At 41.6% G+C, this 20,170-nt stretch overlaps 2 protein-coding genes across 3 annotated transcripts in view; one reads left to right on the top strand and one right to left on the bottom strand.

The window, feature by feature from the left end:
- The window catches only part of cacna1c (calcium channel, voltage-dependent, L type, alpha 1C subunit), a 256,189-nt gene extending 249,514 nt beyond the window's left edge, over window positions 1-6,675 (bottom strand). For both annotated transcript variants that reach the window (XM_071201832.1, XM_071201831.1), the window contains exon 1: window positions 4,861-6,675. In XM_071201832.1, coding sequence (XP_071057933.1) covers window positions 4,861-4,984 — 124 coding nt within the window. In that variant the 5' untranslated portion in view covers window positions 4,985-6,675. The remainder of the gene's footprint in view (window positions 1-4,860) is intronic.
- Window positions 646-16,158, top strand: dcp1b (decapping mRNA 1B). Its single transcript, XM_034112574.2, is given in 12 exon segments — window positions 646-1,026; window positions 1,400-1,440; window positions 1,720-1,847; window positions 8,415-8,481; window positions 8,856-9,054; window positions 9,258-9,350; window positions 11,898-12,669; window positions 12,827-12,877; window positions 13,314-13,531; window positions 14,058-14,201; window positions 14,203-14,274; window positions 14,394-16,158. Coding segments are annotated over 12 exon segments (2,022 nt in total). The 5' UTR covers window positions 646-867; the 3' UTR covers window positions 14,472-16,158.
- The last annotated feature ends 4,012 nt before the right edge of the window (window positions 16,159-20,170 follow it).

The raw sequence follows: 20,170 nt of genomic DNA, 5'->3' as shown, positions 1-20,170 counted from the left end.
ATGTTACTGCTCTTTCATAGGCTTTCCCCATGAGACAACACTCTTGGGGGATTCACGCACACATTTCACACACAAGGGCTTTCAGTTTATTTCTGACCAATGCCGAGTAACAGAGCAGGGAAGTGTGTGTTATCCATCCCTTTGATGCCCCTAGTGCATTACATAGGAAGTGTCACTGAGTGAGGAATGGGAGACATCATCAGTCAGCATCACTGTTTGTGTTACAATCAGATATGTGCATATTTACAACAAAAAAGAAAGACAAAGGGAAATCATCAGTTGCTTACGTGCATGGCGAGAAGTGAGAGAAAAATAAAGTTTAAAAAAGAATCAAACAGGATAGCTTTATGTCCCTACATTATAAGGGACCCAGCTACATTGTTTGTGTCTTCTTACATGTCCCAAAGCATATTCAAGTAAGCACTAATACGGAGGACAGCCCAAACACCCCGTTAAAAAATGTTGAGTTACATACCTTAACTTTTGGTACATGGACATGTTTCTTCTGATATTATCATTAATTAGTTGAAGAAAGTAGAAATCCCTACAGTTGGCGCGGCAGTAATTCACCATCGATTTTTCCAAGTTGATTGGTAAGGCTGAAATCTCCCTGTTGCGCTGCTACTCATGTCTGGTTGTTTACAATCTCTCTGGCAAAACATGGCCGTTGAGAAACTCACTCATGGCAGTTAGCCCTCGATAACTGTTCTTTTGTAATGTACAGGTCTTAAGTTGCAGAACAATCTACCGCTCAGTTACCAATTTAATTTATCTTTTGCTTAGCTGTTGGTTAGGTTTTTATCGGATCTTCCTGTGACTCGTTAGCCGCTGAAGCTAGGTATCGAGCTAACTTCTACATTGGGAACAATGACAGCTACTTCAGCCGGGAGCAGTAGCTGCCTCACCGCTAAAGGACTGGACATCAGTCTGGCAGCTCTGCAGCGGCAAGACCCGTACATCAATGACATTGTGGACGTGGCCAGCCAAGTTGCCCTGTATACTTATAACAACAGGGCAAATGAGTGGGTAAGCCGTAACTTTGGTTAATATCTATGGTTGATATGCTAACTTAGCTTAGCTTCGACATCGTCCCTGATAGGCGCGCTTTGTCACTGGACGTGATTTACCCCAACTAAAGTTATAGCATTAAGTTGAGGGATTTCAACAAATGCAAAAATGTGATATGTTTTATTTGATTTCCCTGGAATAATGTAGCACTAGATTATATGTAATTATAAACTGTTTCCTCCAGAGCAACAAACACGTATTTTAAAGGAGTTGTTGTCACAATGTGTGCCTCAGGAAACTGTCATTCAACTGCTTGGTCTTTTGCTTATTTGAAAATGTAACATGTTGTCCTCAGTGACTGAACAATTGTTTTTGCTTCTGTGTTTTTTAGGAGAAGACCGAGGTTGAAGGCACTCTATTTATCTACACAAGGTATATTGATTGATGCTTGACTCTGAAATCCTGGTTAATAGAGATTTTCTATTCCAAATATTACTTATGTGCACTTCTTAGTACATCTTGGTTGGGAATTTTCTTAAGCTCGTATTGTAAACATGAGGATAAGAGGGTTTTATTTAAACTTTTTTCATATTACATTTTTTAACAGAACTGATTATGTGTAATATGTGAATACGGCAGACTATGGCCTAACTTAAGTATCTCTTATTTGAAGTTGTGCATGATATTTTCATCAGTATCTTTGTATTTCAGACTGGCGTCTCCCAGGCATGGTTTCACAATTATGAACAGACTCAGTATGGAGAACTTGACAGAGCCAATCACCAAAGACCTGGACTTCCAGCTGCAGCACCCCTTCCTGCTTTACCGCAATGCACGATGTAAGAAATAAGTGCCCCAGATACACAATTCTGATATCTGCCTTGATACATGTTGTTTGTCTGACACAGTTTGTAACTAACAGCTGTTGAGCACATCGTCTGCGCAAACACTGTTTGTGTATTATTAAACCCATTTCCCTTTTAAAGGTGGGGTATGTAATTTATTTCAGAAACACTTTTTGTTATATTCCATGGAATGCTCTCAACATCCCGATAGCAATGAATATCTTAAGTGCTTTGACAATAAATCCATAAAAAAACGCATCTGTGGAAGCCGTAGTACTGTAAAAAGCACGACCAATCATTTGAGCCGGCCCGGCTAAAGTAACTGATGGCCTACCTGCCTGTCAGCCTTCCATCTGTGCACAAACTTATCTCGTGCCCTCATTGGTCATGTGCGCGTTCGTGTGTGTTGGAGGAGGGACTCTCTAAGAAAGTGGCAGATTTTTCCCGGTTGTGTATTTTCAAATTCTAGCGCACTCGAGCTGGTTTCTCCAAAATTACCTACCCCACCTTTAAGTGTGATATCTTTGCAGTGAATCATACTTATTAGTGTGTGTCATAGCTGACCGTTTTTTCTTGTCCAGCCACTTTCTGTGAAGCTCACTGTATCCTTAATAAAAAAACTAAAAGTGTTGTTATACACGGTCAGTTACATTAGTGTTGGACAGACAGTCTCAGACCGTGCAGACATAAATGACTTAATACCAAAACTAGCCACATAGACTAAATAATTTGAAGAACTAGACACAGTGAGAGTACCTATTGAAAGATGGAGACAATGACACATGGGGAATTTGGGTAAACAAACGCTAGACAGAGAGACAGCCTAACCAGAAAATACATAAACAAAAAGAGAATAACTAGGAACAACATTACAATTTATAAAAACAAATCTATGTATCTTTAATGGCCTGGTGATCACATCAGCTTCTTATGTACGGGAGGAAGTTATATAGATTATCATTTCCGATAACAACACACCAAAGTGTGTATGTAGCATGTAGCATGCTGTTCATGTGAGTGTACACAGTTAGTTCCTTATAAGGAGCAGAGGTATTGTGGTGACTCCAAATCTATCAGCCAGTCTCCCTCTGAGACCTACATCTGGCACACACACACACACAACACACACACACACACACACACACACACACACACACACACGCACACGCACACGCACACACAGGGACTGACAGCACTATAAAACCAGCCAGCAGAGATAGATACAGCACAACAGTCCTTGATAATATAAACACACACTCACTCAGGAATCGCTGACACACACAGACCCACAGACAAACCCTAACCCCCCCTGCAGTGCTCTCACACTCTCTGTCAGGCTCAGTAAGAGGCAGGTGGAATGCTGTGTTTAGATACCAGTAGATTACTTGCTTGCTTTGATCCCCTAACTGAATTAGTCCTACACACAAATACAACACAGCCATTATCAAGAATCCAGAAGGCTCAGTGAATTAATGTGAATGACATAAAATTCTCTCGTTGACCTCTTTATACCGTTTTAGATCCATGTTAAATGCACTAAGGACACAATGAAGGCCGTGATAAAACTGGCCTCTAGATGTAGTCAATGCATTAGTAATGGGGAATAAACTGCAAAAGAATAGCTAACTGACAATTCTTAAACCAGTAATCACAGCTCTTGTGGACTATTTTCTCTTGATAAAATGAAAAAATGGGCAGGGATGAGTACGTAGCTAACCTAAAGGTCATTGGCTCCAGCCAATTACACTGATTTGAGATGGATAATAAAGCACCCAAATAAGGATAGATTCCGTATGGTTACCTTGTGACAGATTTGTATCACCATAAATGCTGTGATTCACTAAGATTGTTGGATCCTAAATCATTTCTCAACTATGCTGATACAGGATCAAATTGAGTCAGCTAGCATAACATCACCTGCCCTGAGAGACGTGAGGGTTAACGAGATGATGGTATCTGTGCGGTAAAGGATTATTTTCTGTACCAACAGGAACACATCATGGTTAAGATATTTTTCCCTTGCTAACAACGGATCTATTTAGGCCCCAGGCTTTTGGATATGCTGCCAGTCCCGCTGTATCGTGACCTCTGTGAGCGAGGGGTCGTGGAATCTTATCATTAGACAAACATGTAGCTCTCAGTGCCGCCGTTACTTCCTGGAATGGCAGTTGGCACAAAGTGGCACTCCATGCTTAAAATAAATGCGGAGATATACCACAGAACAGGGCAAGATTTAGAGAAGAGAACTTTAGTCTGAGCCATTTCTGTTTCCTCTGGCCAATATCCCAGCACACAGGCGTTTACATTCCTTTTATATAGACACCTACATTCACAAGAATAGTTTTGGGCCCATTATCTGAACAGGGTGTTGACCCCCTAGTCTTCAACATGCTCCTACAAGTTGAGGTTACACTTCACAGTTTGACTCATAGTTTATGTGCAGGGCATATAGTCATATGGTATTTCATGCCATACTTCTCATGACACATTCATCCAGACTTTGTAATATACTGCACAGCAGTTGGGAACCAAATCAATGCTACGGATGGTTTCATTTTCTAGAGCCCAAAGGTGTTCAATTCTGTTTATTAAGTGAAGAGCGGAACTCTTTTTAGAATAATCAATAGTCAATGGCAAGGCAACTTTAGTAGTATTTAATCAAAATTTAGTAATCAGTATTTTTAAGTATGTAGGTATTTTGACAAATATTAACACTTCTTCGATTGTGTTATTGCGTGCCATTTCAGTATTTTGATAAAATTAATAAATCAATTATAAAAGTAATTTAAATACTAAGGCCTTTGAAAAAGTGTGATTTGCACTTAGATCATTTTTCTGACAATTTCTAGAAAAATATTTATCAGTTAATTAATCAGAAGATTGATGGATCATGTACATCATCGTTAGTTAAAGACCTAATTGTATTGTTATTACACCAATTACATGTGACACTGATGAGGCTAACATTAGCACTAAACATGTCTCCGGGGTGTGTGGACAGTCTTACCTCCAGGTCGGACGTATGTATATCCCAGATCTGTCTCTGTCACCATGGAGCCTTTAAATCTGACCTCAGGTTCCTCCTCCAGCCTCTCATGTTTGGGTTTCCTCTGAAACAGGCCCCTCAGCATGGTTCTTCTTCTGGTCTCTCAGGAGCCTCACGGTCTGGTAGTAATGGCCTCTTTGAGCTTCTCTTGAACCTGAAGATTCTGAGATTATTCTTGAGATCGCAGCTCCAGTAATATCTTATCAGTCGAACGTTCAGTGGAAGTGATGTGACCCTCCCTCTGAGGAGATGTGTCCTCTCCAGAAGCAAAGGATGTGTAAATGTCCTGTGTATCCAGGTCAGGCAGTGCACATCCAGCTGTCCCACTGTAGCAATGCCTCATTAGAACTGAATGTACCTGCAGTTATGCCGCCAAGAAGGAGCTGTAACAATGTCTTAGATAAGTTTCAGTAAATCTCAATATTTATCTCCTCCGATGCCGTGAATTCTATTCCTACAAACAAAGGAAGTTGTGGTTCCTCTCTGACAACACCAATTCCAAGCATGGATGTGCGTTTCAGTAGGAGCACCTTCCTCGTGACAAACCTCCAGTAAACTAAATATAATGTGAAAGAATATCAACAGTGTTCCTCGTGACTGATGCGCAGAGCTCTCCCAACACAACTGATCACAATCTGCAGAAACCTAATCCATCTCGGAACACACAGATGCTAACAAACGTGTGTTCATTTCTAACTACACTGAAGCTAAACAAAACAAAAGTATTCCGTGAGTAGTCCCAGGAGTGCAGTTTGGATTAAAGCCAGACACAATGGCTGTATAGTCAAAGCGCATTAAAACATCTGGGGAAATGTGATGTGGCTGCGCAAGACATATACATCAGATGTAACTGAAAATGTCTTCTTTGGAAATCCCATCTGAGTCATTACGACAGAACACGACAGGTTGAAGTGCTGCTTTCCAAACTTAAAAAAATCTCAAACAAAGTCGTACTAAAATAATGTTGCGCAAGCAAGTCCCACTGGAGTCCCGTCAGAGAGGGACTGTAGATCTACAGCAGACATCACACGTGCCACTGCTCGCTGTGTGGCTGGTTCGTTGTACTCTCAGAGGATTTGAAGGGTCCAAGGTCACACAAAGTACATTAGAGTGTAGGTTGCAGAGGTTCCCAATACGTCTTGCTCAAAATGAAATGCTGTCATGTTCGGAATGGACATTCCTTGGTTAGTTTCCTTACATTGGTCTCAGTCTTTGGTCATCCTTCTGCTCATCTTGCTGTCCAGTGCACTCTGTCAGGACCTCTGCTTCTCTTCTTCCATGCAGATGTCCCTCTGCCTTTCTTCCTCTCTGTCAGTCTCCAGTGTTGTTCACTAGAACCTTTTCCCTCTTTTTTGCAAGTGTAATCACAGCCACTTTTTTTTAGTTGGTGCTACTGGTTGTACTCCTCCCACTCGCTCTCTATCCCTCTCTCACTGTATCTCACTCTGAGGGGAGTTCTATCTTGTTGAGGTTTAGACTTCTGGCAGGTCAGTGCAGCTCAAAGCAAGTGTGATAGTGTCCTCTAATGAACAATTATCATGTCGTATTCTTGTTCTTCTATCTTTGTCTTTTAGTTGGGGTGAGGCAGGGCTCGTCTTGTATCTGTATATCGTTACAGGTTCTCGTCGACGGATTTTACATCCTCTACATTTTTCTCAATTGTCCAGCGCAGTCCAGCTCTCTCTGTCAAACAGTCTCATCCCCAGTGAGCACTAAGCAGCTCTGACTCCAGCAGACAGGCTCCCACTGCAGTTACTTATTTGGTACTGGGCTGACTTTCCCAGGCTGTTGTGTGTGTGTGTGTTGTGTGTGTGTGTGTGGTGTGTGTGGTGTGTGTGTGTGGTGGTGTGTGTGTGTGTGTGGTGTGTGTGTGTGTTGTGTGGTGTGTGTGTGTGTGTGTGGGTGTTGTGTGTGGTTGTGTGTGTGGTTGTGTGTGTGTGTGTTGTGTGTGTGTGTGTGTGTGTGTGTTGTGTGTTGTGTGTGTTGTGGTGTGTGTGTGTGTTTGTGTGTTGTGTGTGTGTGTGTGTGTGTGTGGTGTGGTGGTAACTCTGTCCCACTCTGTTCTCCGTGTGTGTGTGTGGACTGTGGTGGTAACTCTGTCCCACTGTGTGTGTGTGTGTGTGTGTGTGTGTGTGTGTGTGTGTGTGTGTGTGTGTGTGTGTGTGTGTGTGTGTGTGTGTGTGTACTGACCTCAGTGGCTTATCCAACCTCATTTGTAGCCAAGTGTGCGGGTGTATTTCTGTCTGTGTGTATGGGAATGTATGTTTGATAGGAGTGTGGTGGTAACTCTGTCCCACTCTGTTCTCCTGGCCTTGTTAGGATTGGCCTTATCTTTTCTTGAGTAAGTGTGTTGAGGTGTGGTGTAATGTCCTGCTGTCTGAATAAGGGCTGGGTATCATACCTCAGCACTTTGGCTATAGACTCAAATTGATTTGGGACACATTTACTCGTAAGTAATAAACAGAGCCATTGAATAATTAAATTTGTTCCACTGTAGTCTGTATTGTATACAGGCTGTGTGTGTTCAAATGGAATAAAAAAGAAAAGGGAAACAAGTTGTTATACCTTAGGGCAACTGTGGCTGCGAGGGAGTGCGGTCGTCTTTCAAGGTTGTGGGTTCGATCCAGCCTGTGCAGTCAACATGTCGATGTATCCTTGGGCAAGATACTTAACCCTGAGTTGCTCCCGATGGCATGGCCAACGGTGTGTGTGTGTATGAATGTTAGTTCCTAGAGTAAGGTACACTGGTCTGTATGAATGGGTGTGAATGGGTGAACGACATGTAGTGTGTAAAGCGCTTTGAGGGGTCCTAAAGACTGGATAAAGCGCTATATAAGTACAGTCCATTTACCATTTACCCAGAAAAGTTGTGTTTCTGTAAAAAAAAAAATCTGGTTCCTCATGTGACAAAAAATATTCTTCTTTTATTTCTAATATTATTGGCAAAATCTGAGTCTCTCTCACTCACTGCCTGAATTGAATTATTACGCAACCACTCACCGTATGCTTTTAGCAGGCAGTGCAATTGTAAAAAACGAGTCCCTGTGTATTGTAATGCATCCTTCTTGCTCGCTGCTGTTTAAATCCTGTGGACAATTACTTTCACTGTTTCCCCTTTTCATCCCCTGTTGACCGTGTTTATGTTGTTCAGGAGACGCCAGGGGCCCATGTTTCACTGTGTAATGGCACCGTTTTCTTCTGTCCCCATCGGGAAATGACTCATTCGAAACCCTGGGTCTAAACCCAGCAGGGCTAATAATACACCATTTGCATGTCTGTCAGGCCCGTGTTGGTTGCAGCAGATTTGTACGACAGCATGCTCGTACGTACTTTCATTGCAGGTCTGAAACCTCGTTTTGTTCTCTGCTGACCTAACTGGCTGTTGCATTTCAAATGTCATCATGCATCTCAACTGGGGCACTTACTCCAGACTGGGAACTTTGAGGACATTTTTGTTTTAAGAGTTGACTTCTCTTCCTCTCTGCCCCCCCTTCCCTTTCTTCCCCCTCCCCCAGTGGTTATCCATGGCATTTGGTTCTATGATAAGGAGGACTGTCAACGTATTGCTCAGAGGATGAAGATGTAAGTGCTTGTACAACCACAACATATATGTATACAGCAGTTAAGGAAGACATATTGATTTGGTCCGCTAAACAAGGACTAGTGAGTTATTTACTGTCAGCCTCCTTGGCTGGGAGAGTTTGTTTTATATCTTAGTCTGCACCATGGAGACTACGTTAGTTTATTAATGGATCTGTGTCTGGGCCTAAGAGCAAACAAATGACTGTCGCATTATGTTTGAATGAGTTTGGCTCCCAGAGTGAGAGAATGTTTATTTTATCTTGGCTTAAAACATATTAGCTGTAAAAGTTAAACACTTATCCTTAGTACTCGCCTTACTGCTTCTTTTTATGGATCTGTATGTATTCTCACATGGTGTGTGTGTGTGTGTATAGTCTGACCCAGCAGGAGCAGACCCTGGCTCAGTCTCAGGGTGGATGGTTGTCCCCAGGCGGAAGAGGAGGAGTCATTGGAGGAGGGGTACTAGGAGAAGTTCTGGGAGGAGTACTGGGAGGAGTGAGAGTGGGAGGAAGTGAAGCAAAGTCTGTGGACATCATCCAGATGTTGACCAAAGCACGCACAGAGTATGACAAGGTAGGAATACAAAAGACTGTATGCATACAGGACATCACAGATACATATTTTGGCATTAAACACTTTTTGGATTAGATTGGCACGTTTACGTTATTGTTCATAATCATCTCAGAGCCTTTTGGTCCCAGTCTGTCTCTGGTTTCGTATCTCTCTCACTTTCTTTTTCATTTTTGTTTTACTCCCTGCATCCTCTCTGCATGCAGTCTTCGTCAGAGCCAAAGGAGATTGGTGGCAGCAATGTTATTTATGGAAACCCCAACCTGATCAAACCCATACCTGTTAAACCCATCATTCAGGTAAACACCCACAGCGGCTCCCTGTTTTATTCGGGGTTGCATTCAGTCCATCTTCTTTTTCTTGATGATGCCATTTTTATCATTTCCAATGCATGATCAACTCGCCTCACTTTGGCTATTGTGCTTTTATATATTCAGTTTTCCACTGCCAATAGTGACACTGTATGAAACTGCCATGACACCATCTTAAAGGTCTCCTATCATGCAAAATGCACTTTTGGATGTCTTTTATACATAAGTATGTGTCCCCGGTGCGTCAGGGAACTCACAAAGTGTCAGAAAATAAAACCCCTCTCTCTTTTCCTCCGTGCGCAAATCTCTAAAAACGGGGGAACAACGGAGCTGATCCAGATTTGCTGCAGATATGACGTAGTATCGGATGGTGGACCCACGGCACTATCAGAAACAATGCCCGACGTAATATTGTCTTTGTTTACTAGGGATGGGTACCGAGCCCCGGTATGAAACGGCCCCCGGGGCTCAATTATTAAAGACTGTGGTACCGTTAAGCTCCGACGTTATCAGTCTTTTTATCGGTACTGGAGACATGGAAAAAATGTTTGTCATATCATATGTATTATTGCTACACAAACATTATATTGCAGTTTTAGTGTCGCCAATTCCGTTTCTAATATGCAATAAGACTGCAAAATGCTTCTATGATTATTTTTAGTATTTTCGATCTTTCCAATCCAGACGAGAGATCTCTCTCTCCCCCGCCTGCTTGCGAGGGGGCGGGGCAGTTTACACACACGCAGCTGCTCAGCTGCTACATGCAGCAACACACACACATGGAAGAGATGGCGGAGAGAAGGCGCTCTGAGGTGTGGTTCAACTTTACCCGTGTCGATGTGGACAATCCTCGTTACCAATAGTGCAATAAGAATGTAGCATGTAAGGGCGGTAACACGAGCAATTTATCTAAACTTTTAGCAAAAGTGCACCACATTCAGACGGAGGAATGCACCGGGTTGGACTGTCTTTCTAGTAGCTCTGTAGCCCCCCCGTCCACGAGTAACGTTTCCACGTCAGGTGTTATGTATGCTAGCAGCACCACACGGAGTTAACTACATGATACAAACATGGGTTAATGATTAGTTATTTAGTTATTTATTTTGTTAAAGTTTCAGCTATTCTGTCATCACATTATTTAATACGATTTGTTAAAGCATTGTTGTTTCTTTTTATGTGAAATATTATTTATTTAATTTAAATAAAAAGAAATGTTAGTTTTGTTCACAATTTGTTTAGTTAGTTTACCTTGTTTTTTTCTCCAAAAGAACCGATAAGAGTACCGTTAAAAGACCGGACCGATAAGCGGTATTGATAAAAGTAGTAGTACCGTTAAAACCTTAACGATACCCATCCCTATTGTTTACATTAGCAAGCATCGCTAACACTCAGAGCTAAATAAAAGGAACTCTCCTTGTGGTAAACCCGCAAGAGAAGAAGCATTTGAGCTCAATACTGTTTCAGAAAGAATCCTTGATGTGGTTTGGAACATGATATGGTGTGTCATCACCGCAGCATAGACAGTATCTGCTGGGTCCCGCATGAGCAGGCATAAGCTCCGCCCCCTCTTTTTTCTTTAAAAAAAGCTTTATACCCAGAATCAGCACTTTAGTAACAGGGCTGAAACGGAGGGATATGAGGCATGGCTACAATGGATGATCTGTTTGGTATTTTGAGCAAAACACTTCATAGACATGTGTATATATCTGAGACCTCTGCTATTGCCTAAAAATAGCATGATAGGTGACCTTTAAGTGAAAACATTAAAACTGCAGTCGCTTTATATGGTGGTTTGGTTATTTAAAAATGTGATCATTCAAGATATATCATTTTGCAGTGTTGGTGATTTGCTCAGAGCAATCAGTGGTCTGAAGTGATTTAACGCCACCTTCTTTTGAGGCTCAGGTTGCTTGGAAACCTGAGGTTTTACAAAAAAAAAGAATCACAGGTACACTATTGATGTGTGTTTTGTCTTTTTGTATGTGATATGGACCTGAGTCTGGAATAAAGATTGGATATATCCACAACTTTTGCTGTTGGAAGACTCAAAATCGAGTTGAGTAGAGCTGAGCTGTGCTATGCAGTGGAAATGCTGCATTTGTAATAACACCTGTGATGTACAGTCTAAATCAAATGGTACACACACAATTAATACCAGGATTACAACTCAGTATCAACATTATTAAATCCAGTCCTCAATAACGGTATTTTATTGTAATTTAACGACTTTGGTAGTTGGCCTAATATGTTAAAAATACTCTATGCTTGGGGTGTCGTATAGCTCTCTTGGTGGAGCTGACCATGTACTGGGGCTTGGTCCCAAAGTGGAGGTCCTGGGTTTTAATCCAGCGCAGGACCATGTGCTGCTTTTCATCCCATCGGTCCTTCCCTTTTATAGCTGTCACTAACACTGGTTGCACAAAAAATTCAAACTAATAATAATATTATTAATACTTTATGCCACATCATAGTTAGTACCCCTCCCAGTTCTTACCTCTCATGCTCACTGAACCCTTCCCTGTTGGTCTCATCCAGGACGGTGACAGTGCTGCACCCAAGCCTCTCTCTCTGGCTACTCTTTTTGGGTCTCAGAAGCAACACTCACCTAAACCTGAGCCAGTCTCCCCTCTGGCCTCGCCCGGGACAAGACCATCCACAGGAAAGTTCACCCGTCCTCCTGTAGCCCGGTCGCTGAAATACGACGATTCAGTGAACAAAAGTGTGCCCAACCAGGGAGTGAACGTCGCCATGGTAGCGTGTTCAGATGGAGCGCTCAGGGCTGTGATTGGAGAACATGGAGGAAATGTGGTGGGATTGTTGCCAAATCCTACCGGCGCCCATCATCATCATCATCCTCAGCAGCAGCAGCATCATCATCCTCAGCTGGAGCAGCAACAGCAGCACTGCCCTGCCATCCAGAAACTGATGCAGGGACAGAGAGGAGTCGGGGTGGTGGGGGGGGTGCTTCAGACCGTCTCAGAATCCCCCGAGAACAGGCTGTGTGACAACGGGGTGCCACTGGACCACCACCATCACCACATGTACCATCATCTTCACCAACAGCAGCACCTTCATCACCAGCAGCTTCAGCAGCAACAGCAGCTTCAGCAGCAGCTTCAAGCGGACCCCATCAAGAGACTTTTCCAAACCCAGCAGCCTCTCCCCTTCTCCCTCCCTCCTCTGCAGCAGATCCCCCATCTCCCCCCTCAGCCAGGGATGGGGGGTCCCGTGTCGTGTTCCCACCTTCAAGCACAACCAAGCCAGCAGCTGTTCTACAGCCAGGCAGCTCCATCTGTACAGGCAGCAGGTGGGACATCTTTTATCCAATATCGTGAGTCAGCAGTATGACAATGTACTGACTAGGCTACCACATGGTAAATTCAAGATTGAAATGTTATATAATTAATAAGATCATAAAATGATTAGTCATTTATTGCTAAATATATTTTCTTTCTTCAAACCAGGCTTGCTGCCATCTCAGGTATCCAATGACCAAGTCCTTCATCCTTTACAAGGTATGATATTCTCCTTTAAAACAATAAACAGTTACTTTCAAGCTTTTGTTTTGTGCCACACACGCCTGAGTCAACTTTTAAATTGACTCTAGAGATTGACAATTTTAGAGAAGCTCGAGAGCCAAAACTCATTAAAGTAAATCAAATCTATTTTCCATTATCCACCAAGTGATTGTTCCCTGTATACTAACAGACTACACTGTTTCTGCATGCTCTTGTAATATGTTATAATGAATCCACTGTTACATAGGATTAATTGAATACCTCTAATCAACAAAGTTATGTGAGTTGACCTTTCTTTTCATATTCTCACTGGTAACGACCATTTATGTATTGCAATTTCTATATTTAAATGTCTCTTCCAATATGCCAGTTGTATCTGTGTGAGCTTTTAGATCATTTCTAATGGTTGTCCCCCTCCTGCTCTCTCCTGAAGGTTTGTCTTCCCAGATGACTGGAGTGGTGTCTCCTCATGAGCTCCTGCAGAAGCTGCAGCTGGTCCAGCAGGAGCAGGCTTCCCATGACCCCCCTCGACCCTCCCCAGGTCTGGCCCCTCGATTCCTGGGGCCCACTCAAGGTCCAGGTGTAGGCCCCGTTGTAGGCCAAAACCAGGCCCCAGCCACTGCGGGTCAGAAGGCTGCGCTGCAGTTTCAGGTACTGAGAGATGTTGTCCTTCAATTGTTTACCACTTGCTAAAAAAGTGTACTTTTAGAATGGAGTTTATTGCCAGGTACGTTTACACATACAAGGAATTTGCTGGGGAGTTAGGTGGTGCAAACATCAATGACATAAGAAAAATAAGTTGTAAAAAAGATAATGATTGTGAAAAGAAAAGAAAAATTTAGAAAAAAAATGATTAAACATTAAAAAGGAATAAGGACAGGTATTAACAACACGTTTAAATATACAAAATAAACAAAAAAACTTAGAAAAATGAATATATGACAAACTGGAAGGCCTTGCAGAATGTGAGAATGATATTCAGAGAGTATTAAACAACTAACAATATGCCAGCTCTACCAACTGGTCCCCATGCTAAGGACCCAGGTTCGAATCCTGCCTGAGACCATTTGCCGCATTTCATCCCCTCTGTCCCCCCTTTTCATAGCTGTCACTTGATTAAGGTGCAAAAAACAACATTCCTATCCAGGAGTTCTAATAGCTGTCCCTGTTCCTCCAGGTCATCTCCCCCCAGCGGATTCCAGCTACTGTGGCCCCCAACCTGCTCCTCTCTCCCAGTATGTTCACACAGGCAAAGTCTAGTGGCGGGTTGTCAGCGGGGTCCCAGGAGAACTGCCCGGCCCCTCCCTCTGTCTGCAGACCCCCCCCCGCTGCAGCAGGACGGCAGAGTGCTGTCCAGGAGCCAGCTGCAAGCCACTATGCTGCATCTAATCCAGGTAAAAACAATAAGAGTGTCTGACACTCAGTGGCACTTCATATGTCCATGGTCCAGTATTTGTGCGAATAAACATGCACACACATGCACAGTTCAATGACCCTGCCTCGTGTGTTTCAGAGTGACAGCTCATTCCTGGACTCCATCTATGAAGCCTACATCAGCCGCTTTGCTAATGACTCCAGCAGCAAGTACTGATGACTCCTCACACCCTCTGTCTACACACACCCTGTCCAGAGCAGTGAGGCTCTCACCATATATGGACGTACCACTTCCTCCTTTGAGTTCAATCACACACACACTCACTGTACTCTTCTGCACTGTACAGCCAGTCAGTTAGTCGCAGCTAATAATAAAAAATTATAAACAAGTTTGTTACCATATCAAAAACCTGAGAAAAATTCCATTCTCAATCGGAGGCGTAAATAAGACACAGCCATACAGTTTACGCATGCCTGTCAAATGTAGCCAGTTCACTCAGTCAAGACAAAACATGCTGCAGCCTCACTGTTTACCAATGTGTTTGCATTAAGTAGGTCCCTGCACTATTTGTTTAACTAAGTGTAGCAACATTGCATTTTTATTGTATTTTTTTTTAAAATGGTGTAGTCTTTCCTCCATCAGAGGCTTCTTCCCTAGTCTAAGAACTAGTGCAGAAGGAAATCTCAACCTGACTTCACTTTTAATATTTAACATGTTAAACATGTCTAGCATTTCTGTTCATTTGAAAAAGTAAGTATGTCTAAATATTGTCAAAAATGTGTTGGAATTTAATTTACTTTTTTTTTTTTTTTAAGTTAAGGTCTTACTAGTTTGATTTCTAAAGGAATTTTAAGGAATATATTTTACTATCCGAATTCTTTTATCAAGATTAAAATGACACATTGTCATTTAGATTTGTTTATCTTTTTTCAGGAATCTGATACATATCTGCATTTGTATTTTAGTTACAATAATAATATTTGTATTATGACAATGAATCATTTTAATGACGGTATCCCTCAAACTTGATGTTAAAGATTGGAAGATTATTAACCTGCGCTACCTCACAGAGAACTAGTCACATCTAAACCTGTGTTTTTCTTAGTGATTGTCACTTATATGATTTGACGGTTTTAGAGATTAGATAATATTTCAGTTTGATTTAAGGGATTTCATCATCACAGAAAACTATTGACACCATTTACTGTCCCTCAAGTTTGTCATTTCAAAGGATTTCTCATTTATACCACAGTTCCTGAACGTTTTGTCTGCCAAACAAAACAATTTACAGAAATTCTCTTCAGGAGTAATACACTTTGCTATTGATGGTATGTTTAATAAATGATTGGCTAAATGGAGATTTAAAGCAATAATAATCAGCAAAGAATGTATAAATGCATCCGATAGTAACTGTTTGGAGTTCACAGGCCTGTTCAAAGCAACTATAGTAGAACATGCACTTCCACAATGCTGTTATACACCAAGTGTCCACCAGCCAGACTAGGTTTCTCACAGCATCATTTAGTACAGACATCACTGCAGCTCACAGAGCGGACAGAAAAACAGCAGCCCATACAAAGAGACACAAAATATATTTTTCCTGTTTTTGTATTGTTCTAATAGTGAAAATAACCAGCATGTAAAATGACAAGTAAATGTACAGCTAACAAAAGGCAAAATAATTCTTATACAAAATATCTACAGTTATTTGTCAATGCTGTTTTATTCTTCTAAAGACGTCGTAAATATTTTACTTTGTTAAACATGTCATTAAAAAAATCTGAGGCATTGGAAATTCAAAGGAAACATTTTTATAAAGGTTTTACTTATTTATATCGGGAATGTTGCGCTCTTACCTAAACTGGAATATATTTCAATTGGATATTAAATGTTTTTAAACTGCCTCTTGTTGCCTTTTTTTTGTCGTCTCAATGGATCTGCATGGCTGACTGCTATTATGGTTATTATTCCGGATTGATCCGGCCTCAAGTAACACTAATCACGGTAAAGGAATGCTCATTATCGCTCGAGTGTCACATCATTGCTTTGTTAAGCCATGATCAATAGTGTGACATAATGTCTACAGTGATTAATCAACTGTTTTTCACACACCCAGCAGTATTGAGGGACCTTGCCCAATTAACTGTACGACTTCAGTTTCTTCCAATATTATATCGCCGCATGGTTTGTTGCGCTTAACTGAGTTCACAGTACAAGCCAATAACGCAGATTTGCTGACACAATGCTGTTGATTTGACAGAACAGGGGGGTTGACTTGTGTGCCACGACTAAATAGGTCCATTCAGTCTCTACTCCGGAGTTTTTGATCAAATGAAATGATCTTCTTTAGCAGATGAAGCAGCCACTTAATGGATTGTGCGCTGAAACCCTTGTGGAAATTATTTGTAATTTACTTAAACTTCAGCTTTTAAGCTTAAATTGCTCTAGGAAAAGTGCAATTTTCAAATAAAATGCAAGCGCATCAACATTTTCCATTGATTCTCTTATAGTGCTTGCCACTATGCACCTACTGGGTTTTATTCCCAGTGCAACACCCAGCATAACTGCCTGTTTCATTGAAAGCATTATTGACTGATAAATAGAAATGGTCCCTTCGATAAAGACATCAGCTGTTCTCCTGTAATGACTCATAGACTAATAGACTCTCTGGACAATGGCGATAATAACCTGTCAATCACTGTTTTCCCCTTGACATGCATACATACAGTTTATCTCTACAGGCAGGGGCGGACTGGCCATTGGGAATACCGGGAGTTTCCCCGGTGGGCCGGTGCTGTGTGTGTTCTTTTTTTTTGCCTAAATCCTACCGGCCCACATTTGTAAGTGTTCCGGCCACTCACTCTTTTTTTTTTTGCTTACCTAAATCCTACCGGCCCACATTTCATTTCATTTCATTTCAAACCTTTATTTATACAGATAAAATCCCATTGAGATCATTGATCTCGTTTCCAAGGGAGACCTGTTCAAGTAGTTCCACATGAAACATAAAAGCATCAACAAAAGGACATCATCCAGCATCATTTACAAAATTATCCACATAAACAGGTACCAATAGCTTCTGATTGACTAGCATCCAACCGAGCTTTAAAAACATTTAGTGGCACCAGATTGTTCAGTTTCCATTTCAATTGCAGACTATTCCAAGACAGAGGAGCTGCGCATCTAAAAGCTGTCTTCCCTAAGACAGTCCGAGCAGTTGGCACATTTAATAAAACCACAGCATTCGATCTCAGGCAGTAGCCACTTACAATTCTCCGTGAGATCAGGGAGCAGATATAAGATGGAAGTTTCCCTAGCATGGCTTTGTATATAAAAATGTACCAGTGACTGAGCCTCCGTACAGTTAGTGAAAGCAAACCAGCCCTTGCATACAGGGTACAGTGATGGGTTAATGCTTTACAGTTTGTCACAAATCTCAGTGAACTGTGATACGCAGCATCTAACTTGACCAGGCAATGGGCAGGTGCATTCATATAGACCAGATCCCCATAGTCCAGCACAGGTAAAAAGGTCACAGTGACTAGCCTTTTCCTGGCCTCAAGCGAGAAACAGGACTTGTTTCTGAAAAAGAACCCTAGCCTAACCCTCAGTTTTTTTAGCAGGTTATTGACATGAAGTTTAAAAGAGAGACAATCATCAAGCCAGATACCAAGGTATTTGTAACAGGCAACAACTTCAAGTTTTGTTCCTTGCGTAGTTACAATATCTAAAACAGGCTCTGGTGTCTTTTTTGCTTTTGAAAAGAGCATTACCTTGGTTTTATCCACATTTAAAAGAAGCTTTAATTCAGAGAACTGAGTCTGAATAGTGTTAAAAACAGCCTGTAATTTAACAACAGCCTCCTTAATGGTGGGACCTGCACAATACATCACAGTATCATCCGCATAAAAATGTAAAGTAGCTTCATCCACATTTTCACCTACGCTGTTAATATATATGGAGAATAAAAGTGGTCCTAAAACAGAACCTTGTGGTACACCATTAGAAATGTTTAACCACTCAGAAGACAGTCCATCAAAATGAACACATTGGGACCTTTCAGAGAGGTAGTTCACAAACCACCCCACTGCAAGGCTGGATATGCCAATACTGAGCAGCCTCTGCTTTAAGATGCGATGATCAACGGTGTCAAACGCTTTGGAAAAGTCAATAAACAGAGCTGCACAACTCTGCTTATTATCTAAAATACTAGTAATGTCATTCACCACTTACATTGTGGCAGTGATGGTGCTGTGTTGCTTTCTGAAGCCTGACTGATGTTTAGACAGGATGTCATTTGTACATAAAAACTCCTTTACCTGTTCACTCACTAGGCGTTCAAGAACCTTAGCCAGAACTGACAATTTAGAGATTGGCCTATAGTTATTTAAAATAGTTGCCTCCCCTCCTTTCAGTAAAGGCAAGACATAAGCAGACTTCCATACTTTTGGAATTGTATTTGTGCTGAGGGAGAGATTAAAAAGAGAAGTAAGAGGTGGGGCAATAAAGTCTGCAGCTATCTTTAAAAAGAAAGGTTCTAAGTTGTCCGGGCCAGCCGGTTTCCTAGGATCTAGCTTAGATAAGGCTTCATGAACAACATCAACAGTAAAAGGGGTAAAACTGAAAGGGTTTTCCAGACCACGTTGTTCAGAGTCACAGACTGTGGTGTTTACAGAAGCAGAGTTAGTGACAGAATCAAATAGAGAACCGCAGCACACAAAATGCTCATTAAAGCAATTTAGCATAGTAGCCCTGTCCGATATAAAGCCAGATGCTGTGGTAAGGCACGGAGGTAGCTCATTACGGATCTCACCGGTTGATATCGATTTTATTGCTTTCCAAAATTTCCTAGGATTATTTAGGTTTTCTGTGGTAACTGACAAATAGTACTTCGACTTTGCACTTTTGACATTTGAAGTGAAGCTATTCCTTAGCTGCCTAAAACGCAGCCATTCTATCTCTGAGCCTGATTTCCTAGCCTTTGCCCAGGCCTTGTTTCTCTCATGAAGGAGACTAGACAGCTCAGCAGAAAACCAAGGATTGTCTCGTCCCTTTACTCTAAATTGACATCTATCAATGATCTCCATAAAACCAAGATAAAAATAAGACCATGCGGTTTCTACATCAGCACACAGATCGATTTTACCCCAATCAAAATCAAACAGATCATGCACAAAACCCTGCTCCACAAAATGTGTTATGTCTCTCTTGATGATAATGCGAGGTTTAACCTTTTGGACCTTAGTGTCCCTAATTGTGGCTACAACACAGTGATCGCTCAGATCATTTGCAAATACTCCCACAGAAGAATATTTATGGGGAACATTAGTTAAAATGATATCAATTAGGGAGGATTTATTAGGGAACTTAATATTTGGGCGAGTAGGACTGTCCACAATCTGAGTAACATTCAATGAGATACAAAGGTTTTTAAAATCCTCTGACACTGCAGTTAACCAGTCCCAGTTAAAATCTCCAAGTAGCACTATTTCCTTGTAGTCTAGTTGTGATAAAAGATTTGCTAGTGAAGACAAGGAGTCTTTGACAGCTGAGGGGGGTCTGTAGCAGCCCACCACCATGACCTGTTGACCCTTTGCCACTTCTATATTTAAGGCTAAAAATTCAAATTGCTTACTGATCGATTTGGAAACTAATGTGGTTACACTGAACTTATTCTTAACATAAATTGCAACGCCACCACCTTTATTAGGCCGGTCGGTACGATACACATTAAAACCATTTAAGACAATGTCAGAGGCCAAAATAGATTTGTTTAGCCATGTTTCTGATAAGACAATGACGTCAGCGTCAGTCGATTTTGCCCAGATATGGACAAAATCTAGTTTACCTAACAGACTGCGCACATTCAAGTGGATGAAACCCAACCCAGACCTAGCTTTAAAATCAGCAGGAGT

This window comes from Pseudochaenichthys georgianus, chromosome 23, assembly GCF_902827115.2.
Source record: "Pseudochaenichthys georgianus chromosome 23, fPseGeo1.2, whole genome shotgun sequence".
NCBI lineage: Eukaryota > Metazoa > Chordata > Actinopteri > Perciformes > Channichthyidae > Pseudochaenichthys > Pseudochaenichthys georgianus.
This window is presented reverse-complemented; position numbering and strand designations above follow the sequence as displayed.